We start from the raw sequence: 27,279 nt of genomic DNA, 5'->3' as shown, positions 1-27,279 counted from the left end.
TTTATGAAAGAACACACATTTGGCTCTTTATAAATAAACCCAAATTAGGTTAACAATGGAGAGAAGATGAGGCACCAGTCAGAAGATTTTCTTAAACAACATTTTAATGATGTTAATCATCAGTCCATAGGTTAAGAGTGACAACAGGGTAATGAGAAACAGCCTGAAACAATGCTGTTAATGACGTACAGTCTTAAGGAGACCATCTTAAATATCCATGTAAAGATGAGGAACACGCTGAAAAAAGTACTTCATTGAACCATTTTTTTTTTTGTTCACATTAGTTACAAGACCTTTACCAGTACTGTATTTACATAGTGCAAAAAACACATTTGCTGTCAAATAACATACTTTAAACACTTTGATGGAAGTCATACCAAAAAATGCCTACACAGCGTACCTTGAATCAAACTAGAAATACTTTCAAAATCCCAAGTATGATATTCAGTACACCGTCCCATCTCCACATTGCATACAGCCTGACGTACTGCATCACTATCGACGGGCCGACATCTCTCCATGATTCATGATCGAATACTTTTATCTAATTGGATTCCAACTATTACAATGTTAAACCTACTAAATGGCTTGAAGAACAGGATGATTGTATTTTGTTTAATACAATGCAAAATCTCCTTTGTACAATTATATTTACAAAGGTATGTGCATGACTTGGTGATGACTTATTTAACTAGCGGTGGTGAAGCACTGAGGATTTTAGTTTTAATCAAATGGTTTTTGAGGGGGGAGGGGCCAATAACAAATTTCTTAAGTTCACACGTTTGTCTTCCAGCATCCAGTTTCCCAATTATTTCATGAAGCTGTAAACTGCACACACACAGGCTCAGTGCTTTAGTATTGAGGAAGTAACAACCAAGATGTGTCTCTCAAAATTTAGTTGGGAAAATGTACTTTCAGGATTGAATAAAGATCTCAGTGTTGATGATAATGATGCTGGGAACCTTTGTAAGAGACGGTTTGAGAGCCCCGCCATCAGAGAACACTAGTGAGTGGAAAAAAAACAGGAGCATTTTTCTTTGTTTTGTTTTTTTATGAAGCATGGACAGCATCTAGGAACTAGGACTCCATTCAGAGGAAAACAAACCCCAAATAATTTGACAATAGGCAAGATCAATATGACAAAACGTTACATATTGCAGTAGAACCACCTAGACAAGGTTATATTCACAAAGCTTGATTTGCTTCTTAGAAGTTAAGTAATTTAAATCATCTGAATTCAGAATGAGACACTTATTTATTTAAACATTAAAAAACAGACAACTGATGCGCGGGAGTGGTTTTGGTACAAAGACAGAACCCCTGACACTGTAATATTCCGTGATGAAAGCTAATTGCCAACTAAGCAGTTATAAAGAAACCCCCTCTCTCTCTCTTTTCCTCCTGGAGCAGCGAGGTGAAATTAAACACACAAACACACACATTATTTACATAGCTAAAGCCAAAGGACAGAGCAAAATAAATGCAAACTGTGCCTCCAAAGTGCACACACAAACACACAAATACTTACAGAGCTGAAAACCCTCCGAGCTCTGAATAAAGTTAAGATGCGAGTTGAAAGGTTCCAACCTTCCCCCTCTGTGAGCTGCAGACACCAGCTCAACGTCATTGAGCGCTCATCGCTTGCTCCCACAAATGTTCCTGACTCTGAAAGAGTTCGGCTGTGGAGGAGGGAAAGCTCCACCCTTTATTCAAGTGTTGCAGGTTATGGGGCCCAAAAAAAAAGAAAAAATGAAAAGAAAAACAAAGAGGGCATCCTTTTAAAATCATCAGATGAGTTTTGGTGTGAATCTATAACCCTCAGACTTTGTTAGCTGTTTGGTCTGTGACTCTGTGTGGTTTTAAGTTGGTCAGTTTCTCTGTAATGTGTGCATGTGTGTGTGTGTGAGTGAGAGAGCATTGGTCAGCTGGGTGGATACCTGAGATTATGACTTGTGTCAGGGGCTAGACACAAAGGAGGAGGGCTGCTGGTTGCTGTGAAGAGGGATGTGTGAGAGGGAGGGAATGTACGCGTGTAAGTGATTTCAACCAGTGGGCTTTTTAGCCTCCGCTTGTTCTTTGCCTTCCATCTTCGTCTTTGTGATCTCTGCTGAATCAAGGTCCTCATCATCCTCACTCTGTACCCTCTCCTCTCCATCCTCTTCCTCCTCCTCTTCAGTACTTTCTTGGCTCTTTCCCAGCTGGAGGTTTTCCAGGGTCTTGGACACCCAGGATTCAATGCGGCTGCTCAGAGTGGGCACTTCTACAGAAATGGGTTCAGGAGTGTAGTCCTCCTCCTCATCCTCCTCCTCCTCAGCCTCCTCCAACATCCCAGGAACCAGGGTGGAAGTGGTGGAAGTGATGGATGAGTTCAGCGGCCCCCTGCAGCTTCCATCCAACGAGCCTGTCTCTGTGCTCTGCTGAGAGGCCAGCTCCAGCCTGTCGTCAGCTCGGACCTCATCTCTCTCTGGAGCTGGAGCCCTGGGCTGGGGAACGGTAGCGCCAAGAGGGGCGGTGTTGTTGGTAACTGCTGGGGCCTCACTGTCTTTCTGGGTGCCTGTTAAGGGTGAAGGGCGACTCGGCTCGCTCTCTACAGGTTCTGGGGCATCAGAAGTCTCCATCATGCTCCTCCAATTGGTCTCTGAAGAAAAAAATACAACCACATGGTCCATTTTCTCAGATCACCAACATTACAGGTGAGGAAAGTAACTCAATAAATTTACATAACTACACAATATGTTAAAAACATTACACCAGTGGTCCCTAACCTTTCACATGTTTGAGTTGTTAATACTTCCAAATAGAAGTATCTGAATTTTATTCAGGAAAAAAAAAAAAAAGTCTAAATGAATGAAAAGTCCAAGAAAACAACCATATTTCTCTAAACCTTAGTGTTGCCTACCTTGTTTCCCTATTAATCATCTCACTATCCCCAGGATTTATCCACAGAAAATTCTGTGTGACCTTTAAACCTAGGTTTGTAACAACTAGTACATGTAGATAAACAGAACTCTACTCCAACCAGCTACTACTGCCAAAGAGGTACTTTGATAAGACTAATAACATAAAGCAAATAGTAAAGAAACAGAAACAGGGCTTACCGTATTCCTTTTCATTAACCTCTGAGATGGGCTCAGAGAAGATGGAGCAAAAGGAGATGGCTGAAGCAGCAGAGTGGTTGCGGGAATGCCCCATGTGATGTGGGACCTTCTTATCATTCTTCAGAGCCTCCTCAGCCTGCTCCTGCTCCAGAGCGGACACCATGTCTTTGTAGGCCTTCCTAGCCTCTTCGGTTAGAGAAACTAAATGGTTGAAGAGTCCCTGAGAAAGGCATTTAAAAAACAAACAAACAAACAAAAAGATACAGAGAGCTCATCATCATCATCATCATCACTAACTTGGGCAGATTATGTGGATAAGTATTAAAGGTTTAAAATGACATGAGTGTCCTACCTCAGCTCCAGAATAGTTGAAAATGCCCACAACACTAACGGGCACCAGCTTGTTGACACAGCGTCCGAGAGCTTTTCTGCCCAAGGCGAACACAAACGGGATCTCCTGCTCCCTGGCCATCGCAATTACATTGTATAAAGCTTCATCCAAACCACCTGCAGCACAGAAAAACAATCAGTGACTCAAATGTATCACACTTGGGAAGAAGAGAAAACTAAACAAAACAAAAAAACCAACACACACACACACACACACACACACACACACACACACACACACACACACACACACACACAGCAGAGTCTAAAAACAATACATTTTGATATCTGGGAGCCATATAGAGAAAACGCACACTGTAGAAACATAACATTTGGAGCTCCTACAGTGACATGAGTGACGACCATGTGTTAATACACCGTGGTAACACAAACTCACTAACCTCCTAACTAAAATATGGGCACAGTTTAACAATGCATGGTCACAAAATATGGAATCTGCCATTTACTGAGCACAATGGGTCAGCTCTCATCTTAAACATGGACACATCAAAATATGTTGAGCTGGAGGGGCTGAATAGTGATCAGAACTGATGTTGGCCAAATGTGAACCAGATGTATATGTTAAATTTTACACACACACACACACACACACACACACACACACACACACACACACACACACACACACACAAAGAAATTTAACAAGTCCCCTAAACTTAAAAAAAACAAAAAACAGAATGCATAATATCATTACATCCAGGGTGGGTTTAAAAAAAAAAAACTAAAAAAGAAAAAAATAAATAAATTGATTCCTGATTCAGATTGATTTTAGTTTGAATAATGTGATATCGATTCATTAACTCCTGAATCGATTTTTATATATAAATGTAATTTGCCAGAAGCACCAGAATCTCAGTTTAAAGCTCACAAAACAATTTCAGCTAAACAGCTAAAACAGAAAACGATTAAAGAGCAGGTAAACAGACTCCGCGCAAAGACATCAACTCAAAGCGCGGTCACTAGACGGCACATACACGGACATGCCGACGGGTGCTGAAAGCCGATATCTCAGATTCCCAAACTGCAGGTTTTGTCACTCTCCGACCAAAATTCACTGAACCAGCAGCAGAAGAATACCAAAACTACGCTTCATGTTTGAAAAGCATGAATTCCTCTTACTATTGTCATTTTGCTTCCACCATGATATTTAAAAAGAAAAAAAAAAAAGAAAAGAAAAGAAAAATCACACTTCCTGCTTTCTCTCAGTGTACTTCAAGACGAGTTTCCCATCAAAAATCTGCTTTCTGCCTTATTCACTTGCTTTTTACGCACAAGTCTACCGTTGTGTTCAGTGTTGTCGCCTGCTGTGTTTTTTGTTTTTTTTCAAAAATGACCTTCGACAAGAAAGCCTAATTTCTGCTGTTAAATACCGAAGAAATTTAAACATTTAGAAATGATGCCAAATTACAAAGCGATTAGCTGTGTCTCTAATAAAACCTCTGTAACTTTGCTCTGCTTCACTTCAGGAGCATCAGGTAATGTTCATCTGCTGATTCATGGTTTTCTTCTGTTTTTGATCTACTGCAGAATATTTTCAAGGGGCTTATCTGCTATAAAAAGCCTGGCCAGGAAAATGTCCTTCATATTTTTTGGTTTTATCCTCCATTACTTTGACACAAAGGCATCTGCTGTGATGCTCACACCTCTGATTAAGTCCATAAAACTCCGAACTAGGCATCAGTTATGTTACACGTTTGTGCAGTTATGTATGTTCTTGGGTTGTGATCACTCCCATCTTATATTCTTTACATTGGCTCCCAATAGAGTTTAGAATTCGCTTTAAAATTCTTGTTTTAACATATAGAGCACTAAATGGCCAGGCCCCAGATTATCTATCCAAGCTTCTTATAAAATACACTGCTGCTCGTCATCTCCGCTCACAGACTCAAAGTCTCTTAGTTGTTCCCCGTACACGACTGAAGACAAAAGGGGACAGAGCCTTTCAGTCTGTTGCACCAAGGCTGTAGAACAGTTTACCACTACAGTTACGTTTGCTTGACTCTGTGGATTGTTTTAAAAAAACAGTTAAAAACTTTTCTGTTTAAACAAGCCTTTTGTTGATCTCTTCATATTTTATATTTTTTACATTATTTACATTTGATCTTTTATATTGTGTACATTGTCTATCGATTTTATTGTTTATTTTAATATTTATGTACAGCGCTTTGTGATTGTCTATCTGCGAAAAGCGCTTAATAAATAAAGTTTACTTACTTACTACTTACTTAAGTCTCACAAGTGTCAGCTCTGCTTTTGTACATAGATCTTTTACACCGAGTTTGTAATTGCAGAGAAATAGTCAAAAAAATATTCAATTCCAAATTATAATTTACAAGGTTTAGACAGTACATGTCCAACATAAATGCTCATAATAATAATATTTCTGACTGTCCAAGTCAAAATCGAGTTGAATCAAATCGGGACCTTGTGAATCAGAATTGAATTAGTTGTAGAAATCAGTGACGATAACCAGCCCTAATTAGATCTCAAAAAATATAATGAATCTAAAGCAGATAAACTGGCTTTCATATAATAATAACTACACAGCTTGCCCAGTATGGTCAGCAGGAGATGACATATCTTGTGGCCATGTGCTTTTGATCTTATGGTCACACATTACTACATTACTTGTGGTAATGCAATAGTACCTCTAATATCTTGTGGCTACAAAATAACCACAGTGAGCAAACACAGGTACTGCGTTCCCCTTTTTAAATCCATTTTCGTCATTGCTCAGTTAGTGTGTGAGCTCTGTTTTTCCTGAAAATGACTATTAGGCCACAAACAGTGAATTAAAACAGGCTAGTGAGCTAAAATATGAAAACTGCTGTAATGGTCCTTAAAAACAGACATTTCTCTGTTAGCTGCAACATGTGACTGATTTCCATTTGCAACATAAATATATTAACAAATAATCATATGAACTCAAACCTATAAGCTGGTCAGACCTTAGACAATATGACCTAATATGGCTTGATGCTGGCGGTAGTACTGCAATAATCACCTTTGGCCTGAATCTTCTCACAGTTGGGAGAGATGATGACACACTTAATCTTATGAAGCTTCATGTGCTTGGTGACCTCTCTTAGACCCATGACCAGGCGACGCTTGGATTTAGCCTTAGTCGGATCCTTCTGGTAGACTCGCTCCTGGAAGCGAACCAGTTCCTGTAGCAGCAAAGTCACGCTCTCGTCGATCTCCTTGCTCAGCACTTGGTTACAGTACCTGCAGAAGAGGGAGGGAGGAAGGAAGAAAATGAAAATGACAACAAAATGCTAAACATTCTTTTAATTGTAACAGTTAATTGAAGAGTCTTATGGCTAATAAAAAAGGACTAGGAGATATCTACTTGGGACTGACTTATGTCCTACAAGGCTTTAAATGACTTTCAAAGTTTATGCAGCTCTTCATGACAGCTTTGTTTACTTCTTTGTTCATGATGCTTATGGTACTATACTTTGCTACTGGAAGTTCTACTGGTGTGGTCTGAGGAACAAGTGTCCTGGGGGTCATAGCTGAGAGGAGGAGCGTGGCTACAGAGGCCTTTTGAAGACTTAAAAGCTAAATCTGTTCTAGACGAGTGGGTTGGCACAATAGGCCCACATCAGGGGCCAGAGAGGGACAATGCTGTATTTGTGACCGCTGGCATACATTTTTGCAGAGAGAGGACAACGCGCTCGGCGTCTGTGCCATACTCTACAATTCTTTATTGTACAGATCCGCCCTTAAAAACACCCGATAACATTCAGAGTATGCGTCTTACAAGCAGAGGCTCTGTGATTTTTGAGTGGGCCAAGTATTTGCTTTACTAACCATTTTTGTTACCACACTGGGTTTTTGCAGACATTCCAGGCATTTCTTACTAAAGGTCTGCCCCATTCGATAGTCACAGTTTTTCAGTTCACGCGGGGTAATAGTGAGCACTTACTCTCTGAAACGTCGGCTGTGGATCTTGGTGATGGCATTTGAAGCCATGGGACTTCCGATACCCGAGCTGGCAGGAGAGCCTTGGGACACTGGGGTGATGCTGTAAGGAGAGTTCTGACTGGCTGGGGAAAGGGATGTATCACTGGGCACACTCAGACCGTTTTCTGCATCACAAAAAACAGACCACAAATAAGAATGAGGAACTTTATAACGGATTAAAAAAGAAAAGCGTGGGTACTACTGAATTACTTCACTTCTTGGTAATGACACTGACCTTCCTGAGAAGCAGGCTGTTGCGTAAGATCATCAGTAAAATGTAGACACTCATCCCCATGTTCGTCATGACTTGATGACTCTTGTTCTGCACATGGCTTCCCTTTCTTCCCTTCACGTTCCTTCAAAATAATCTACATAAGCAAAGAGAAAAAACAATGTCTAACACAAAGGTACTTAAAGAGAACTTTAATATACTTTCATTCTTAAATTATTAACCTTCTTGAGGGCTGTTGGTCGTTTGACTTTGGGGATCTCTCTCTCCTTCCCTCTCTTTATACGAGGTGCAGTGGAGTCCAAGGCATTGTGCGGGGTCGAGTGAGACTGCTGATGACCCCTCAGCATAGACGGCACACTGGTAGAGCCTGAGCTGTGGAAGGGAGTAGTTGTTCCAACTGCAGACAAAGAGAATGAAATCTAAGTATATGTACATGTGTGTGAACATAGGGGTCGTGATGTTTGGTTCAAGGCTGCATGACGAATCACATTTTTATCTTGATCACGATTTTTGCTTCCTGCAATTACATGAACATGAGCAGGTGGACAACATTTAAATTCCATGTTCTGCCAATTAAAAAAAATGCAAAGCAAATTAAGTGCTGCCTAACTTCGACCACGTGCCAATCACAGCTGCTCCCCGCTGTGTGCAGCTTGAAGTTTCTTGCACTTTATGCACAGCAGAAGGCAAAGAGCGTGTTACTCAAAGCAGCCAGTTGCTACATAGTTGTTAAATGTAGTACTTCAGATTTATCCTGCAAACTGCCTGAAAACACATGACAAACTGCAGTATAATTGATGCCAAAGATCCATATCCACTAAGAACAGTAACAAATGCTTTAGGAAAGACGTTTCCTCTCGTGCAGTGAGTTTTTTCAAAGTAGCAAAACCCATGCTGTATGCAAAACGCCACAGGATATAAAGGGATCTCATAGCTGTTGAATGCTTTGCTGCGTATGTTCACATCCATCATGTGGGTATAATTAATGGAATGAAAGAGTTCATCTTACTTTCCTGCTAAGATTCATTTAGAAAGATCAACAGGAATACACTTTAATGGTGAAAGCAGTGTCCTGACTTCATTCTGAAGTTTTTTTTTCTTCCAAGAGATGCTCTTGAACAAAATAATCGTAAATATAATTTTGGCCATAATTGTGCAGCCCTGGTTTGTCTGGACACAGAGGTAACAGTCAGTTACAGTTACCAAGCCAGCAACACAAATTCTGCAGCATTAGGCAACAATCACTACAAATCTACAGAGCACAACCTACTACAAGCCTCAAAGTAAAGAGCTTACTTTTAATAGATTTAGCTTAAATCCTTATTTCCAATTTGTATTGTAGGTTTTAAGCCACTTTTTAACATATGATTAACTTTTTCTGATACCTGTAAAAGACAGTGGCTTGGTATTGGTGAGTTGCCTGGCTTTCATAGCCTGCTGTTGTTTCTCCAAAGCTGCCAGCATGTCTCCCAGGTCAAGCTCCACAGAGGTTTTGCTCTTTTTCCCTGCTGCTTTGATAAAAGCTTCCTGTCAGGTGACAAGAGGAAAAAAAAGGACATAAGGAATTTTTGAAAAGTTAATTACAACCAAAGAATACTAGGTTTGTGTGCTAAAAATAATAATATAATAATTCAAGGCCATGAAGTGGTGAGTTCCAGCCTGTTCCAGCCCAGGGAACATAAGCACAGTTCATACCTGTAGTTTCTTCTGCTCCATGCTGATTTCAGAGTATTCCTGTGCAGTGGCCAAGGCAGCAGCAAGAGCCTTTTTCCTCTGGCTTTTGGCCCTCTTGGGAACAGAAGTGGTGATGGGGATGGGTGTCTGTACAATGTTGATAGGGGAGTTTTCTGGCAGATTTTCCAGCTGTTATGGAAGTAGATGCACACATTAGCAAAGATGCAAAGATTTCCCAATAGAATATTTGGTGATTTGGCTGCATTGATACACAACCATCAAGGGACAACAACAAGAAAATATCCAGCTGTCAGAAAACAATTTTTCCACCCTGTGTGTTATTTGGTACATCTTAACTGTACTCTCAATTTTTCCCCAATCAATTATTATAATTATAATTTTTCCTTCAATTATCAACTACATTTACACACTGAAAGACATAATGGTGTCACAACTGACTGATGGGGAGTAGGAGGACTTATTTAAGAAGGTGATGTGCACTGACACTAGTTAGATAAAGAAATCTTGCTGGACACTTTTCTATATACACAAAGTATGAGGTAATAGTTATCCATCTATATCAAAAAGTTTGTATTTCCTATTTTTTTTAATAAAAAAAAGAAAAGAAATTGATTATTTAAATCACACTTAACAATAATGTTGAAAAAGTACAATGCCAAATCTGTTCATGTTTTATGTCAGGGATGGTATCACTGCCTGATATAAGAAGGACACATAGACAGCCCTTATATTCAAATGATGGCACAGAGAACTGTGTTCAAAAGGGGTTTTCCCTTACCAGGTTTTTGGGCAGCTTAGGTTGCGTATGTGTCTGAGCTGGGGTTGATTCTGGTTTGTTGCTGCGCTGAGCAGCCCCACCAGAAGCAAGATCTGGAAACTCATCTTCATCCTAGCAAATCCACAGAAATCCATTTGGCACAAAATTTAAATTCTCTAAAAAAAGAGACATGTCGTGGTAACAGTACTTAGATAATCACAGATAACACTCGCTCACCTCAAAGTAGAGGGGCTCTGGAGTGAGGTCTGTGCCTGGGACTGCTACTGGCGGATGTCTTTGTTCCGACTGGTTGAGTGGCATACGCCCTTGACACCCACTGTGGTAATCCTGAAAGGCAGAAACCGAGAGTGAACACACCAGTCAGACAGGGTACCACTGGAATTCAACAAGTTTCTCAACCCCGGTCTATTTGTGTACCTAGTATCAAAGGAGGGGAACTTGTTGGGAAAGGAGGCCAGAGCAAAAATAGCAAAATAAACTAATTCACACATACAGCTGACTCAGTATTTCAAGGCATCTAAAAATGGCAACAACAACAACAAAAAAGAATGCTAATGATTTATGTAATTTTGAAACATGACAATTATTTCTCTTTAAAGTACGTTATGCTGAACAAGTCTGTCTCTGCTCCCCTGGGATCTATTTTACCTGTGAGAAGTTTCTCTGCTCGGGATTCTTCCTCTGATCTGCTCTGTGAAACTGACCGTTTCTGTCCACCCAGGACTTTGAGGGAGCCTGAGATGCTACATTTACCCAGGTACCTGCTAGTAAATATAAAAGGAGGGAAAAGGTATTTCTCATGCAAAAGGAGCACGTCCATCCTTTTTAATACAATAACTACAGGATACGTAATAAATATCAGTATAAAACACAAAGTGAAAGTGAGCTCAGTAAATATCTTAGGCCAAACTTACCAGTCATTACACCAGCCTCTACTCCCTATAACACACAAAAGAAAAAGAAAAAGCTGAGCCATTTGTGTTTCACTACGTGGGCAAATTAATTTAAAGACTTTAGTACAGCTCCCTCTTTGGTGTTAGCTCTGCTATATACTTAAATTGGTTCTATTATAACTATTATAGCGAACATGAAAAAGAAACAATGGACTAAAAGAGAAATTTGGAAATGTGGCACTTTATACTACATTACACTTTTATTATACTTTTTCCAAGTATAACAAAAACAAATCCTCAGATTCAAAGTGCCCTCAGCACCTTTATTATAAAATTGTAAATTAATTTCAGCTACATCTGATGAAAAATCTACACACTACCTTCATAAAATCAGAAACTTACTACATTCATATCTATCACTTTTGCTCATTAGTCCTTAGGCTTATGCAGCTTCTAGGCTGTGTGTTGCTCTAAAGCAATCATTTAAGTTCCACTCTAAGTACACATCAGAACATATTTTACCAGATATCACATTACTAATGCTACAGACACTGTAACTGACCTGTCGGTGTGACTTTAAAAATATTCAACTTCCTCTTCCCATCTTATATCTGTACAGCTTTGTTTATTTTATGGTTCACATGATTAGAGTTAAAAATATCCTTCGGCCCAGCACTCCTTTTGCTGATAAAATATATATTTCAAAGGTAAGTGTATTGGTTTTGGAGGCCTTTGTCAGTAGGCAACATACCATGGGTGCTGCTGTGTTCTCTGCTGTTCTTTGCATCACCCCGGTTCCCTGGTTATGTTTGGGGCTACAGTAGCCGCTATCACTGTCTATATCGGCTTCACTTGCACCAGTCTCGTTGTAGCTTTCAGCTGGATGGGAAGCCCGTCTTCTCTTTGTTCGGTTTTTCCACAGCAGAGGACTTACTCGCTCAGCAGCACAACGCCCTGATACCTCACCTGGGAAATCTGAGGACAAGGTAGAGGAAACTTAGATTGTCAAATGTAATAAAACTTCAGTCAACTTTACTCTGACTATCTGTGACATTTTATTATTATATGGTTATAAAATCACAGCTGTGGAGTCAAATATTTAAACAGGCTTGTTAACTCATTCAAGCAAAAGAAATATTGCTGACATACTTGTCTGCGAAAGGTTAACACCTCTAACTGGAAAACCAGCATTCCACTTTTTTGGGGTTTTTTTTTTAGAAGCAGAGACATCACCAACATCAACCTGTAAGACTAGACACAGCTCTTACTGGTATTGTGTTCTACTTCCTCGCTGACAGGAAAGAGTCTTGTTGTTACGTCAAGCAATTAACTCTAACAAAGTCTGGAATGTGTTCAGCTTCAGCTTCCTTCGAGTGGTAGGAAAAAAGGAACATGACTAACCTTAGTCATATTTAAACTCAGATTATTCAGTCTTCAGACTTAAAAGTCTTTCTTATTTGACATTGTTTATTGTTACATAAATCCTGCATACAGCCTGAGTGCTAGGAATTAAACATATTAATTATGGCCACAGTATTCGTACCGGTCTGCTGTGCTGCATCCACCAACATTACAGTTTTAGTCCTGCCATCCGGCCCTAAGGTGCACACCTCCTTCTGCACAGCTACACTCCTGGTTGGAGGCCGACGACCCCTTGTAGGCTGGCACACACCCAAATGTTGCTGTAGAACAAAGAAAGGGCATTCTCACCAAGTTGATAGAGATAAATGGGGGCAAAAGTTTTAGTGTGAAATAACATCAGTAGAACAGAATCCAAATAAAGGTGCTGATCTTCTGCACCTTTGGGAGAACATTAGACCGGACCATGCCTCTCCCCCGCTGACTGGTCATTCCATATGCTGGCCCCAGTGCCATGGGTCTTTCACTGACATCTGCAGACACAGGACTGACCACTCCAGCTTGCACTGGACCTGGATAGGTGCCAGGGAAGGGCTGGTAGAAGCCCATCACAGGTGGGCATGGCGCAGGCATGATTTGGTAGTAGGCGTAGTCATTAGAGACAGGCGGTTGGGGGGAAGACAAGATTGGGTAGGCCAGGTATGGACCACCAGGGGTAGGATTAGGCTGCTGCCAGCGCAGCTCTCCTCCGTTATACATGGGATGTTGCCTGTGGAGCAACAGAGAGATGACATGTTGGATTATTACCAATATTACACCCTTTCAACTAAACGCAACCATCAAAATCAAGCATGTCTTCTCCACCACTGGGTTTTTGTGGAAAGCTGTCTAAAGCCAGCTCAATATTCTCTGTAACAACTTAAACAGAACAATACTCCCTTCCCACAGCATACTAAACAACAACATACAGTACACCACAGAACGTTGCATGAGCAGGTTATGAGCTAGATGTCATCTTAACACAGGTCAACTAACAGCCAAGTAGGTATATGGTATATGAAAGAGAATGAATACTCTGCATAACTCTTTCTTGCATTCATCATTGCATTGTGTACATATCTGCACTGGGGATGCACCAATCCTGGAATTCTGGCCTGATGTTTTAAGAGTCTTCACCTCTTCAAACCATGTTTGAAAGTTTAACTAGTGCAAAGCTGATGTGACACAATTAAATATCGCCCACTGACACTGGTAAATGCTGTTCCCTTTTACCGATAATACTAACAGTCAGCTAAATATCGGCAAATACTGAAATTTGTTTTTTATATACTGCATCTCTACTTTGTGGACTTTGTTTCCAGTGTTTAAAACGTGTCTTAGTTTTTTAAAAACACGTAGCACTGCTGTGACAACTGATTAATATGTCTTCTACAAAATAAGAGGGCTATAATGGAAAGGTTGGTTTGTAAGAGGGTACATGCACAAAATGCACAAATGCTGATAATGATCCAGTTGACATTTTCACAGCCAGCCGGCTATAGTGGGCATTTCCTTGCATTCAAATTGTAGGGAAGGAAACAAAAGAACGGATGTTCGCAGGATATAACAGATCACTCAGGACAAAGAAAGAGGGACTGGAAACACAGATTACCCCTCGATATAAACTCTCTACAGCTATGGAGGTTTCCATTCATAATTAAACAGTCTTACAGTACAGAGCAATCTAATGGTTCGGAATCAGCACATTGTTTCAAGGGTCTGATCAGCATCTCGTTTTGTGAAGCACAACACTGGGAATGAAATGTGTGTTTTTTTTCAATGACTTTAGTGACAAAGAATAAATGAGTTACTCCAAAAATAGAAGTAGTGGTGAACGGTTTAGAAGAGAGCAGATTGTTCTTATGCAGTTCAAAAGTCACCAGACTTCCCACAATGCTACAGGGGAGGACAATATTTCAACACTAGCAACACTGGAAAAATCCATAATTATCCTGAACTAGAACAACCAGTGCCATCAGCTCAGAGACAAGAGTTGGGGTTTCAGCCTTCAAGGTTCCACCCCTTCCCAAATGTCCCATCATTTTGAGAGAGTAACACTACCTGTTGGGTTGGTTCTCCTGGACGAAAGGGTAGCAGGTGATGAGGTAGCTTGGAATGGGAGTACTTTCCACCCCTCCACTGCCTCCTATGCCTCCGCCCCCTCCTCCACCTGCCTCGCCAGAAAGACTCATGCTGACTAGTGATCCGTCAAGACCTTTCTTCTGTGGGATGAACGGTTCCACTTCAGGTGAAAGCTTCACATTCTGCACAGAGATGAATGAAGAAAGATTAATGACAGATGCTGAGCAAAGGCAGACAATATTTGGCTCCATGAGAAGATAGAAACAGGTCTCCACCTAAGAGCGCAGATCTATTTGTCAAATTCTAACTAGTCACTGAGCCAGCTGATCACATTTTCCACACATGTAACTAAAGAGAGAAGCGAATAACATTATTTTATTGTTATTGCCACCCCACACCTACTTGAGATAGCTGTAGAATGAAGCAACAGGCCATAACAATATAATCATGAAAACCCTTCCATGTTCTTCCACAATTTGACTGCTCAGGCAGGTTTGTGATGATTGATAAGCTATCGCTCTCACGTTAAAAAAATTCTAGTTAATGGAAACACTTTACAACCTTAATTCTAAAAACACTGCAAAACAACACTGACAGAGGACAATTTAAGCCCAGGAACAATAATACTATAGCAGCAAAATTCCAAAGGAGACAAAGTGCTATTCACTGACTACCAGCAGACTGACCAGTGTTATGTGTTTTGTAGTAATCATAAACTATGCCACACATTTCCTCATACAGTTCCTGTTGGTTTACAGTCTTAAAGAGCTAAAAAAAAAAAAAAACAGAACAAAAAAATACAGTAGGGCCTTATCACAAGGACATAAAACTTCCTTGAGATCAAATATGACTTAACATCTGACTGGAAGGGAGACATACACAGAACAGTTGCCGTTTATATGGTCTACTGAAGCCAAGAGGAGTTTGGAATATTTTTATGACACATTTATGCCATTTATAATGGGTGTTACCTAACTAGCAATGTCTATTCAGTTTCATTTTTAGGGCAATAGTGGTCATACATTCAAAGCTAATGTTTGAGGCATTGAACATTAGAATAATTTTAAAAATTAAGCAAAATATAAGTTAACAGTTCAGTTCCAAACTCTCCTAAAAATGTTTTCTTTGCCATTTGTCTGGAAGTAATTTGCATTCAAAGTAGAAGTCAAACACTTTACTTAATATCATGTCACCAAAAACGCTTTACAGCTTATTACATGCTCCTTAAATGCTTGTCTGATGAAATAAACAAACAAGAGGTCCTGGTGAAAAATAACCAAAACACTAATGCCCTGAGCCCCCCCCCCAAAAAAAGACTTTATTTGAAATAAATTTGATTAATATTAACAAAATGCAAAATATTAAGTAAAGCACTACAGACCAAATATAACTGCCCCTCTTGTGCGTCATTAGTTTTTCCTTTATTGTTTACAAGTGCCGGACACACCTCTGAGACCTTGGTCTAAGTTGACATTTTGCAAAAGATGAGGAGAGGTGACACGGTTCACAGGACAAAGATGGCCCCTCTCTTCTGTGAAACTGTGGTCGGGATGCATGAATGGAGTATCAGTGCAGCCAGGGGATGTCACCCACAGCTATTGTCTCCCACTGCTATTGTCTGTGGGTGGTTCCCACTTTTTCTTATGTAACCTATGGAGCTCATTAAATCTAAAGAGAGTTATGGTAAATGGAGCCTGCTCTGCCAGTTTGGTGACAATCACACAGCCATAAATGAAAGATTCTGAAACTCACAGACCCCCAGAGAACAGTAGCAATGTCCATGACCAGAATGATGCTTCCACCAGGGTTCAGAACTACAGCAGTAGGTCTAAACGTATGCGATTGCATACTATGGCTGACAGGATGATGTTACAGGATTAAGTTTGAGAGGATAAAGTAGGGACAGTACGACAGGATAAGCTAATTATCAGCCAAGCCACAACATGGAGGCCTTGTGTGCACTCAGGGTGAATCTTGCATTTTGAACAGTAGTAGAGAATACAGCTAACAATGTGAAGGAAGACATAGCTGGTCAGAATTCATAGCTTGATTTAACCTCGTTTTTGAGATGATTAATGCGACAGCTGTGATTGGAAAAAAGGGCAATGAGGTCAGACCCAGATGTGCATCCCTTGGGGATGATGGACTGGGGGGCTACTGATCTCACAAGCCTTTGTTTGTGTAAGCATTTATTCTCACACCAGCTGCTGTCAAACACCGGCAAACAGCATGCGATTGTGTGCTGAAACCAGGGTGGACAGCCAGAATGTTACACATAAATAAGGAGAGGAACATCAGCGTTTTCACATGTATTTTCCTAGAAAAAAGGATCGCATTTGACCTGTCTCATCCAGAAAAATCACCAGGAGGCAGCGATTTTGATGCCAGGTTATTTTGAGAGACTGGCAACAAAAGCCTCGGAACACAAAAGTCAACTTTCTGCATAGCTAACAGCGTCAGAGGAATGACAGACATGCAGAAGAACCAGACATTCCTCTGCTGACAATCCATGAAACCTCTCCGCCTCCCCGATGACAACAGCACTCATGCAAACATACCCACCTGACTGAAACCTTTTTCTGAAGTCTCCTTTAAGAAATTACGATCACAATTACACAGTCAATTTTTTTTAAAAAAAAGTACTGCTAGCGCCCACCTATCGCTCAGACAAGCAGTCTCAAAGAACAGCAAAGGTGTTAGCTTTAGTTAGCAAGCCGTGCTAACATTTAAGCAAGTCTGTCCATAACGCACAGGAGTACTGCCACAGATATATTCCCAAGACATTTAAAAAATGACCAGAAACAAAAATGCTGGAACAAAAGGGAACAAATACACCGTGTGCTACCTTTTTAAAAAAATCGCCCTTAACGCTTTAAATGCCGTTAGCCGTTTTACTATTAGCTTCCTAGCCAAATAAGAGGAGTGCTTTTATTGCTGTCGCTTGACAAAACACCGAAGCTCATTGTAGCGTTAGTACGAATAATGACACCAAAAAGCTCATTTACGCAACGAAGCCATATGAATTACACTATCGCTTTAAGAACAATGCAAAAAGGATCCGAATTTTTGGGGCCTCGATATTATAAACTAACGTTAATTATCAATTTCCAAAGGCTAAAGCGTTAGCAACACTCCAACAAAACACACCAATTTGAAATAAACTGTACCTTGTTGTCACTCGCGTCCATGTCAGTCACCGATGCCGCGCCAGACCGTCATCGACCACAGTGTGGACGTCAGGATTGAAGTATTTTTAATTTCTTCATTGTAAACATTAATAACCAACAGTCACTCACACCCAGTTTCTAAGCAGACCCCCACCGTTAACTGTTGCTGCTGCGTCAGCTAGCTGAGCTCTCAGCAGAGTAGCTGGTGTCGAGGAGCGGACTGCTGTCAGGGGGAAAATGGGTGTCACCTGGAACGGAAGCCGTTGAGGTCCAAAAAGTTTCAAGCGACTGGAAACCGTTTTACGTCACGAGGGCACAAAAATATCTTCAAAGGGGAAGTCAAAGTAACATAAAAGAAAATGCTCATGAATCTCAATGCTAACAGTTTCAAAACCTTTATTTATTCAATTCTACTTGATCAAAATCCCAAAGCACAAAGTTTGTAGCTAGTCAAAGGCAGCTGAACTCATTTAGTGCTGAGAGACATCTTTATTACCAACAGGCAACAGCATACATTAAAATACTGTGTACAGGTTTTCATACACATTTGGAGGTTTTTGTTTCACAACTTATGCAACTTTGTGTTGCACATGGAAGGATTTGCCAATTAGGAACACGGAAAACAAAAATAAGTGCCAGTGATTTCCTTTTATCAGCACAAAACAACACACTCTGAACACTGTCTTAAGAGTGCTGGAGGTCTTCTTGATATTGATGCATTCTCAAAGCCTGTGCTGTGCCTCTTTGTCTCAGAGGATAAACTTGAAGGAGCACAGTAGCATAACTTTATGGATGTATTCAAACATGCCATTTCTCCTTGTCCCTTGATTTTTACAGGCCATCATGTGAGCTTGCTCACAATGGCTTGGTTCAAGGAGTTCAGCTGATTTGTCCATTTGTCTAAAGCTGTGTAACGAGCCCCTCCTCTTTTCTGGTAGTCCAGTTCTAGTAGTTGGTTCACCTGGTCAATTCGTCCATGGATTGTGCTGTGAAGGAAAAGAAAAAAAAAAAAAAGTATCAGTGTGTTTACAAGAAAGACTTCCACTTGATTTTATATAGGAGTTCAGTGGAGTTTTAAAAAGTGCAGCACTAAAATGCAATTTTTATTTTTAAAAGTACCATTACAATGTAATACAATAAAAACAAATAAGAAAACATAGGACACAAGACCTGCGAGTGTAACTCCCCACTGAAGAGCAACGGCTATACTACATTTTTTTCTTTTATTACAATATGATGACATCAGCCTGTTATGGCATCATTGTGACGTTTTGTAGTGCATGAGAAAAAATAAAAAAGTTTGTTGTACAGCCCTCTCCATGCGTTGTCATGATTACTCTATATGGTTTCTTGAATTGGTTTTTTTTTCAAAGTCAACATTGACCTTGGGGCGCTAACAATGACCGTCAAGGTTCAAATACTAATACTAATATCCTCCAAGACCCAGAATATTGTTGTTAATTGTGCGTAATATAAAGTTTTTACTGATTTTCACACTGAACTTGAAACTGACATGATTTCCACCTAAATGAAATCAGCTCATTATTAGTATCTAACATCACCCAAAATCTGATATCTTGAAAACTGTGGACACTAGACTACTAACAAATAGACAAACAGAGGAACAAGCAAAGGGAAGTGATTGCATACGGCCTCCCTATGGAGGCAGAATAACTGAGAAGACAAAGAAGAAAAACTTAAAGATTTCAGTTTTTAAAACCATATTTAGGAAAAGAAAATAATAATAGTATCTTTTCCTGATACTTTAGCTTTCAATCTTGTAGCAAAACCTTGCAGATGACAGAACATGAGGAAAATGACTAAAAGTAAAAACAAGCTGTGTGTTGTTTTCACATCTTGACATGTCATTTACGCAAGCATTTACGTAAGGTCACTGTTACAGTAACACTCAATTAAACTGAAGATCTAACTGAAACTGTCTATTCATACCCGCCTGACTCTCTTATGGGCCAAAGGATGCAAAATATGAGGAAGTACATCTATCTACAGGAAGGATCTTTTTTCTGCTCAATTTCTCAGCACACATGTGAGGAGCTTACTTATCCAAGATGCACTGCACCAGCAAACTCTCCACGTCGCACACATCAATGTTCAGCTCCTGAAACACAAAGGAAGAAGTTAAGACCGATCCTCACATCTGCTCAGACGCATGTCAGCAAGTATACCTGAACATTCTGAATTATTAGTAATTTCCCCACTTATGTGAAGATTATCAGTTTATCGAACACTTTAGCTCTCTTTTCTGTTTTTTAAGTTTTAAACCAAACGTTGCTAATCAAGGTTGAAATAAACAGAGGGAATAAACCTACAATGTACAGTTCAGTTCTTTTTTTTGTTTGTTTGAATTCACACTTTTACATATTATACCACAGAACCACACTATTTCAGCATTTCTTTCTGGAGATCCATTAATGTGATTATATACCTGTTGACTTCTATATGCCGATTTCATCAGGATAAAGTTATGTTTATGCTGAAACAGTATTTTATTTACTTCTGTTATATTTGATTCCATTAATCTTTAAAGACTGAAAGTACAGTGACAGACTGGGAAAGGAAACCAAATTTTCCTTTCAGTCAGAAGTGTATGCCTCTCACCAAATCAGCTCCTTTCATCTGTGCCGGAATGACAGCTGCACATTCCAAGGCAATGATGTTAAACTAAAAGTAATGGAGCTTTTTGCATACCTGAGTCACATGTACACCTTTTTTCCCCCATAGTCTATACACTGTGTTCAGTTTTGAAAGTGAAGACTGCTAGACTGATAATAAAGAATGCGACTTATAACCAGAATCAACAACCTTTCAACATGAGATTCTGTCTGAACACCATCTTTGTTCTGTATTCCACATTCAGCCTTTTCGTCTTGAATATGAGTGAATGGTTTTCAGTAGAACCCATTCAAAATCCAAAGAAGTTCAAATGAGCGTAAATGGTTATCTAAAGAGGAAAGACTGCAGACAGAGTCAACGTATAGGACAACTTTATTGCCCTTGGTCTTACCTTTGATATGAAAGGGATGTGTATTCTTGTGTACGGTTTGATGAGTTTAATAAGTACTTGAGTTCTAATATTGCGCAGGAGCTCTGCAACAGAACATCACATAATCAGATACACTTTTCAAACTCATTCACTGAGCATGTGGACTGAAGTCACGTTCACCACTCACCCTCTATGTGCTCTCTGATGAAGGGGTCGTCCATTATGTTACTGTGATTTGTTTTCAGGATTTTCTCAAATTCAGTGATGTCATTGTTCTGGTAGGCGCTGAAAGGGAAAACAGTCACTGTTGTTTTACTGTATTTATGGTGTCCCCGTGACCCACACACAAACTCTCATCCTGAAAGCTGTCAAACACATTGCGAAAATGTTACATTTTTATGTAAATACTATTCTTATTGCAGTTTTGAGCTTGCATTCCGAGTTCCTTGTTTATGTAATAAGTCTTAAATTTAGGCATAGAACACAAGATTGTGCCTGTTGTTTATGCAAACATGCAGACTAAAGAGGGTAAACAAGGAAGCAGAAGACCAGTAAAAGTTTCAGGAAGACAAAAAAAAATATGGGTTGATCATTTATAAAAATCCTATACTGTTTTGCCAGCTGCTACGAATAAGCCTACTACCAATAATGTTGTTAATATATCACTGTTCACGCTATGAAAAAAAATAATTACAACTAGCACGCAATTGCAACATTTTAATTACTAACCCACACACCCTAGGTAAACCTGAATAGAACCTGGGATTCCTGAGAAATGATTTTTATACATGATGTGCCTGGGACTGATGGCAATCTCTGCCAGTTAAAAGTCTCTTTTTTGTGTTAAAGCTTGTTCTCTCCTTGCAAACACGGTTTAGTGACGGAGCTGGAGACAGTGTGCAAGCAACAACCACACAATGATCATAGAGATCATTATGTAATAAAAACAATCTGGTCCTTAGCAGATAAATACAACTACTGAGGATCAGGTAGGTAAATATAACCTCAGATGAACTACAAAACAACACGTTTTGGCAGTTTGCTGGTCTGGAGCATTTGGGTGTGTGTTAACACAACGCCAATGAGGAAAGAATATGAAACATTATGAAGTCTGCCATACCACTGTGAGAAAGATTTTTCACAAGACAATTCGAGACAAGTCTTTTTCAAGAGCGAGCATCCCAACAAGATCAGACTGTGCAATGCTCAGAGATTTTGCAAAAAAATCTAAGAGCTAGATCTCAGACTCTACAGGCCTCAGTTAACATGCTAAATGTCAAAGTTCATGACAGTATAATGAGGAAAAGACTGAACAAGTATGACTTGTTTGGAAGATCTGCGAAGATAAAACATCTTCTCTTTATAAAGAACATGACAGCACAGCTTAGGTTTGCAAAACTGAATCTGAACAAACCACAAGACTTATGGAACAATATCCTTTGGCTAGAGGAGGCTAAGGTGGAGACCATAACAGAAAGCACCACCTTTGAAGAAAACCACCTATCAGGAAAAACACCTCATATCAACTGTCAAGCACAAGGGCGGTCAGCTTGCCTTGCAGAGTGCCACGAGACCTGGGCACCTTGCAGTCATTTTATCAACAATGAACTCCTCTCTTTTTTAAAAAGCTTTGTTTTCCACATACCGTTTCTGCATTCTGCCATATTTTTTGTTACATAAATGACGACACGGTATAATATGTCATGCTTTATAGTTCATCTGATGTTCTCTTTAACTCACTTTAAGACCCGTTAAGGACTAGATTATTCTTATTACATGTATGTAATACCTTATAGCCCTTTTCCACTAGTACCGACTCAGGTCAGTTCCACTCTGTTTTTAGGGTTTTCCATTAGGTGGTAGTGCCTGTACCAGGTACTTTTTTTTTTTTTTTTTTAAACCTATTCAGCCAGGGTTCCAACTGATCTGGGGAAATCCAAAGATGTGACATCAACAGACTCGCCACCGATTGCCTAGTCAGTGACCTTGCTTAATGAGGCGCCAGAGTATCTCGTTTATGAAAATCAAACCAGACATTTTTGAAACCCCACAACACGTGAAAAGGCTAAAAAATAAAACAACACCATGGTCCCCGTGTCTGACAAAAAGCAATACACCAACCAGAATATATACCATCACCGTTGCTGTGCTATTCCTGTCGTATACAAATGTCATCGAGGGACTTTCAGCTAACGGAAAATGACCAAAACAGAGTAGAGTCGAGTTGCATTGAGTCGATCTGAGTAAGTACTAGCGGAAAAGGTGTTGTTGGATTAAACAACACCTACACTATTTTTTATGTTTAACAATTAGAATATGAATGCATGCTTACCTTACTAAGTTTGTCATCGCTAGGATCTCTGGGTCATTTTTTGTATGGTTTGGCCTTGAGGGGAAAAAAAAAAAAGGACTTATTTGCAGCTTAAGCATAAAACATATTGGGCCTTAATCACTAACAATGCATACGAATGTTACACGCACAAATCTGTGACTGATCAGTGTTTAAAAATTTAGTCTTGCCTCAGATCATGCATACAAACAAATGAATCTGATAACAATATTTGCAGTTCGCACATTTCATGAATGCTTCAGTAATTCTGCATGTGCACTTTTTTTGCCGTGTAAAAACAGTTCAACTTACAAATGAATGAATAAGATCCACTGGATGCCTTTTCAAAATAACAACAACAACAACAACAACAACAAACCCTGCAAAAACTTATGGCAACCAGCTTATCTGTGTGTTGTTTATATTACTAGATAAACTCTATCACCATTTACGGAAAGCAACCTTACAAAAAATTCTAAAACAACTAATTCCCACCTCTTGAGAGTCAAAGGGGTTAATTCCTGACTTCATAAGCATGTTTGCTAAGACCAGATACTTCAGGCATGTCGTCCTTCGTGGGCTTCCAGACTCGTCGTAGTTTTTAAAGGCCTCAAAGAAGTCTGTGTGAGCTTTCTCAAACTCACCCTCCCTCAGATGCATCTTCCCACCACACTCTGGCCAGGACCACAAAAAAAAAGAAAGAAAAAACCACAGGTTATGCAGCAAAAAGCTTGACGATATATAGTGTAGCAGTTGCACATTAAACTATGTAACTGCTCTATGAGCTACACCTTCATACCTCTGATAACTCCCATTATGAGTGGGTGAGGAATGGCAGATTTAATATGAAGGGACTGCTCATACAAAGCTTTCAATTTCTTGTTGTTTTTCTGTGCTGTGTACATTTGGATCTCCAGAGCATAGATCTCCAACAGCTGCGTGCCTTTCTTTAGGTCATCCTCTCCATCATCTGTCTGTAGTTCATAAAAAACAAGAGAAGCAACCATTTATTAAATAATTATTGTTGTGAAATACACATACGCTTATAACATACCAGCAGCTTCATGATAACAAAAGTAGTGAATTAAGAGTTATTTGACCTCTTCATTAAGAAACGGATATTATCTCAGCCTGAAGAAAGTGGGCAACCACATTGCATTTAATTAGATCTACAAGACACTGTTGTGATAAAACCAAAGACACATATTTCATTTTCTGCAAAAACAAAGATTAACAGAACAAATTACCTGACAGGACTGGTGTAGTTGTCTAAGGATCTTTTGCAGTTTCCCATATTCTTCTCTTTCCAAGTACAGTTTCCCCAACTGAATTAAAAAATAAAAATAAAAAATAAACATTTGTTTTACTAGAGAATTATTTAACACTATCTGGAATCAGTGGAAAATCTTTGTATACCTTTGTGTTAGTTTTGAACCACAGTCTGTCATTTTTTGCATCCTTCAAAGCCTCCAGTGTGGTTTCATAGAATTCCTGTAGCAAGTCCATCTAATGACATGAGAAGTAGATTTTAGACAGGCACAGAAAACACTGAACACACTCAACGCTTCAAGTCCCCAAAACATATGCATGTCAAACAGTCTATCCACACCTGTTTGGAGGTAGAGATGTAGTCCAGAATGGAGTTGATGGACTTCTCTGAGTAGTTCCTGGTGACAGCACTTCTGATGTACGTGAGAAGCTGCTTGTACCTGTTCATCATCTCTGGAAAGTTGGTCTACAGAGTTGAGAAACACATTAAACCACCTCTCAATAATTTGTGGGGTAAGTGTAAAAGACAATGATGTAAGGTTTTACAAAGTATACCAGCTTAAAGTTGATTTTGATCATCTGTTTAAGTGCTTTGAACCCCCATTCTCCTTTCTCTCCTTCTAGTTCCAGCACCTGAACACACCAAAGTCAACATACATTAGTAAATTCCATTTTTAAGTAACTTGGCTACAGAGCTACAGAGAAGAAATTATTGTTCTGGCGTATGACTCCACCTTCTGGAAACTGCTGAGCGCTGCTTTGGGATCATCTTCCTTCAAGGCTTTGGAGTTATAGTACTGGTTCTCCAAGTCCACATTTGGCTCTGAATTGCTGTCCTCTGAGTATTCCTAAGTTTAAGCATACAAGAATGTAAAAACTTAGATCGCAAAAGTCATTTCAAACGTATAAAACACATGTTCACCACAAACTCTCAGCTAGTTAACGCAAAAGCTAAGCATGCCAGACCGCCTGTGAAAATATTCTATTAATATTAACCATGAGCTAATGTTAGCCATTGTCATGCTTGCTAGCTAGCCAGTTGACTTGATTTTCATGACTGCAGTTCAAATCCAAATGACAGTTGGATACGCTTTAAACTACGTGTTTAAAGTATATTAATATCAGTTAGCAGCATATCAGCCAAAACCAACTATGGATAGCCAGCTAGGAAGCTAACCTTATTCATTCGCTGTCAGCTTGGTGCTAGCCAGCAGGCTAACTAAAGCGCTAACATTAGCTAGCATGTACTGTCGGGACTTGTGTCAGCGCTCAGCGGACAAACGTTAACAATATTCAAGCAAGCAGAATAATTTTATTTATAAATACCAGGTCGTAATCTTCTTCATCATCGCACATAAAATCATCTTCCATGTCAGACATCTTGCTGGTGTTCCTTGTTGTTATTCACAGACAGACTACTGTAGCCCGGCCTGTGCTGTGTTTTGCAGCAGTGAGGTGATGGGTCGAGGCGGTAGGACGCAGGGTATACTTCCGTCTATAGATGGCGCTGTTGGATCACGACTGATACGTGAGGTTTCACGTGGATGTCATAACGTGACATGACAGATAGATAATTTTTATAACAATGTTTTTGACTCGGTAACTAAATTTACTGTCAGTGGAAGAAAAGTACATTTACTCAAGTACTATGGTTAAACTGAAGTGTTTTGATTTCAAAGGCAAACCTTATCAGTTAAGAATATGAGATTTATTATTTTAGATTAGAAGATTAAAAAAAAAAATCAAATTGGCCTTTAATGCATGTATGTATCATTGATGTATCAGCAGTACTAATATGTTGAATTCTTATGCATAGAAGAACTACAGATGAAGTTTTTTTCACTGAATCACATTTAACTTTGCAAAGTGAAAGTACTTCTTACTTGGAGATTATTTGAATTACATTAAACATTAAACATTTCCATGTTACTAAGCAGATTTTATAAGACATATCTTTTGCATGAAAAATTCAGACTTTTAAAGTCAGTAGGAACTACAACAATCTTTTTTTGTTAAACAACAGATAAATAATGAAAAATACATCATTACCACCAAGGAAATCTAGTATATAAGAGCACTAACATTGTACTAATGTAGTATTTGAGAAAATGTACTTTTTAAATTTCCACTAGTTAATATCCTCTTAAACTCTAGCTGTGTTTGTTAGATTTCAGTCAGCTCTGTGAGTCAAGTTCACGGCAACTGGATTTCGTGACTCCTCAACACTCTTGGCTGCCACACAAAGAGCCCGTTGGCAGCATGTCTTCCCTCTTTAGCCTCTCTGTCTCACTCTGGGGGTCATTCCACATTGAACCATGTGAAAGATTTTATTTCTGAACTGATTTAGTTCCCGTTCCAAACATTTACGCAATCATCTTTCTGTGTCATCAAGTTATGTGTCATAAGTTTATTTAAAAAAAAAAAATCCTGACGAGTGTGGGTGAAAAACTAAAGTCGATCATCCTGCGCAGTCAGGTTGGCCATAATATTTACAATGTCCAGACATGAATCACTAACATCAATACTAGAGGAAAGAAAGTTAAAGTCACAGACTGACTAAGTTTTAAAGCATCAAGAAGGTCCAAATTTATACTCCATGTGCAAGTGTGTGTGTATTAATGTGCCACAGTTGTGCACTATCCCCAGTCATTTATCATGGAAGGCAGTTATTGCATTTTCTATATAATGCAATTCTGTAGATTTTCACATAGAAAGCAAAATATTCTAATTGGTATGGACATGTATGCATTTGACGCAATACAGTCTGGGTGCACCTCTTTATTGCATGCATGAAATGCGTCATTCCAGCATCAGTGGTGTGTTGGTCTTTTGTCTGTCAGCATTTCATTAATTGCACTAGGTTAGCATCAACACAAAAGCTTCACAAATAAGCAGTGTTTCTCTGCACAAATCAACAATTCCAGAAAAGCTGTGGGTCTGAGACAAAAGACACATGG

General features: G+C 39.4%; 2 protein-coding genes across 3 annotated transcripts; both read right to left on the bottom strand.

The window, feature by feature from the left end:
• Positions 1-568: 568 nt before the first annotated feature.
• On the bottom strand, positions 569-17,979 carry secisbp2l (SECIS binding protein 2-like). 2 transcript variants are annotated; one of them, XM_005461580.4, is made up of 18 exons: positions 17,721-17,979; positions 14,533-14,735; positions 12,874-13,201; positions 12,617-12,755; positions 11,825-12,048; positions 11,095-11,119; positions 10,829-10,944; positions 10,397-10,507; positions 10,181-10,291; positions 9,403-9,570; positions 9,093-9,234; positions 7,929-8,104; positions 7,711-7,843; positions 7,438-7,600; positions 6,514-6,734; positions 3,451-3,605; positions 3,099-3,318; positions 569-2,638 (listed from the first exon to the last, which is right to left on the bottom strand). In XM_005461580.4, exons 1-18 carry the CDS (start codon positions 17,739-17,741, stop codon positions 2,043-2,045), a joined length of 3,252 nt encoding a protein of 1,083 aa, XP_005461637.1. In that variant the 5' UTR covers positions 17,742-17,979; the 3' UTR covers positions 569-2,042. The 2 variants fall into 2 exon arrangements, with proteins under 2 accessions (XP_005461637.1, XP_005461638.1); XM_005461581.4 differs by having other exon boundaries at positions 10,829-10,941.
• Positions 17,980-18,099: 120 nt separating this feature from the next.
• cops2 (COP9 signalosome subunit 2) lies at positions 18,100-25,842 on the bottom strand. Its single transcript, XM_003456760.5, is given in 14 exon segments — positions 18,100-18,706; positions 19,781-19,839; positions 20,746-20,828; positions 20,912-21,009; positions 23,057-23,097; positions 23,099-23,110; positions 23,549-23,727; positions 23,853-24,027; positions 24,301-24,378; positions 24,470-24,559; positions 24,663-24,788; positions 24,878-24,955; positions 25,057-25,170; positions 25,649-25,842. Coding segments are annotated over 14 exon segments (1,332 nt in total). The 5' UTR covers positions 25,703-25,842; the 3' UTR covers positions 18,100-18,561.
• Positions 25,843-27,279: the final 1,437 nt, after the last annotated feature.

Source organism: Oreochromis niloticus, linkage group LG1 (assembly GCF_001858045.2).
Source record: "Oreochromis niloticus isolate F11D_XX linkage group LG1, O_niloticus_UMD_NMBU, whole genome shotgun sequence".
In the NCBI taxonomy this organism is placed as follows: domain Eukaryota; kingdom Metazoa; phylum Chordata; class Actinopteri; order Cichliformes; family Cichlidae; genus Oreochromis; species Oreochromis niloticus.
The sequence above is the reverse complement of the archived record's forward strand: the minus strand, read 5'-3'. Positions and strand labels throughout refer to the sequence as shown.

Bases quoted from the DNA above. Each gene is read 5' to 3' on its own strand.
- secisbp2l (XM_005461580.4), bottom strand. From the start codon at position 17,741: ATGGACGCGAGTGACAACAAG. The intron at 12,049-12,616 runs GTACGAATACTG...CCTTGTCCTCAG, and splicing joins GGATGCAGCACAGCAGACCG to ATTTCCCAGGTGAGGTATCA. The intron at 9,235-9,402 runs GTATGAACTGTG...GTCACCTGACAG, and splicing joins TGGAGCAGAAGAAACTACAG to GAAGCTTTTATCAAAGCAGC.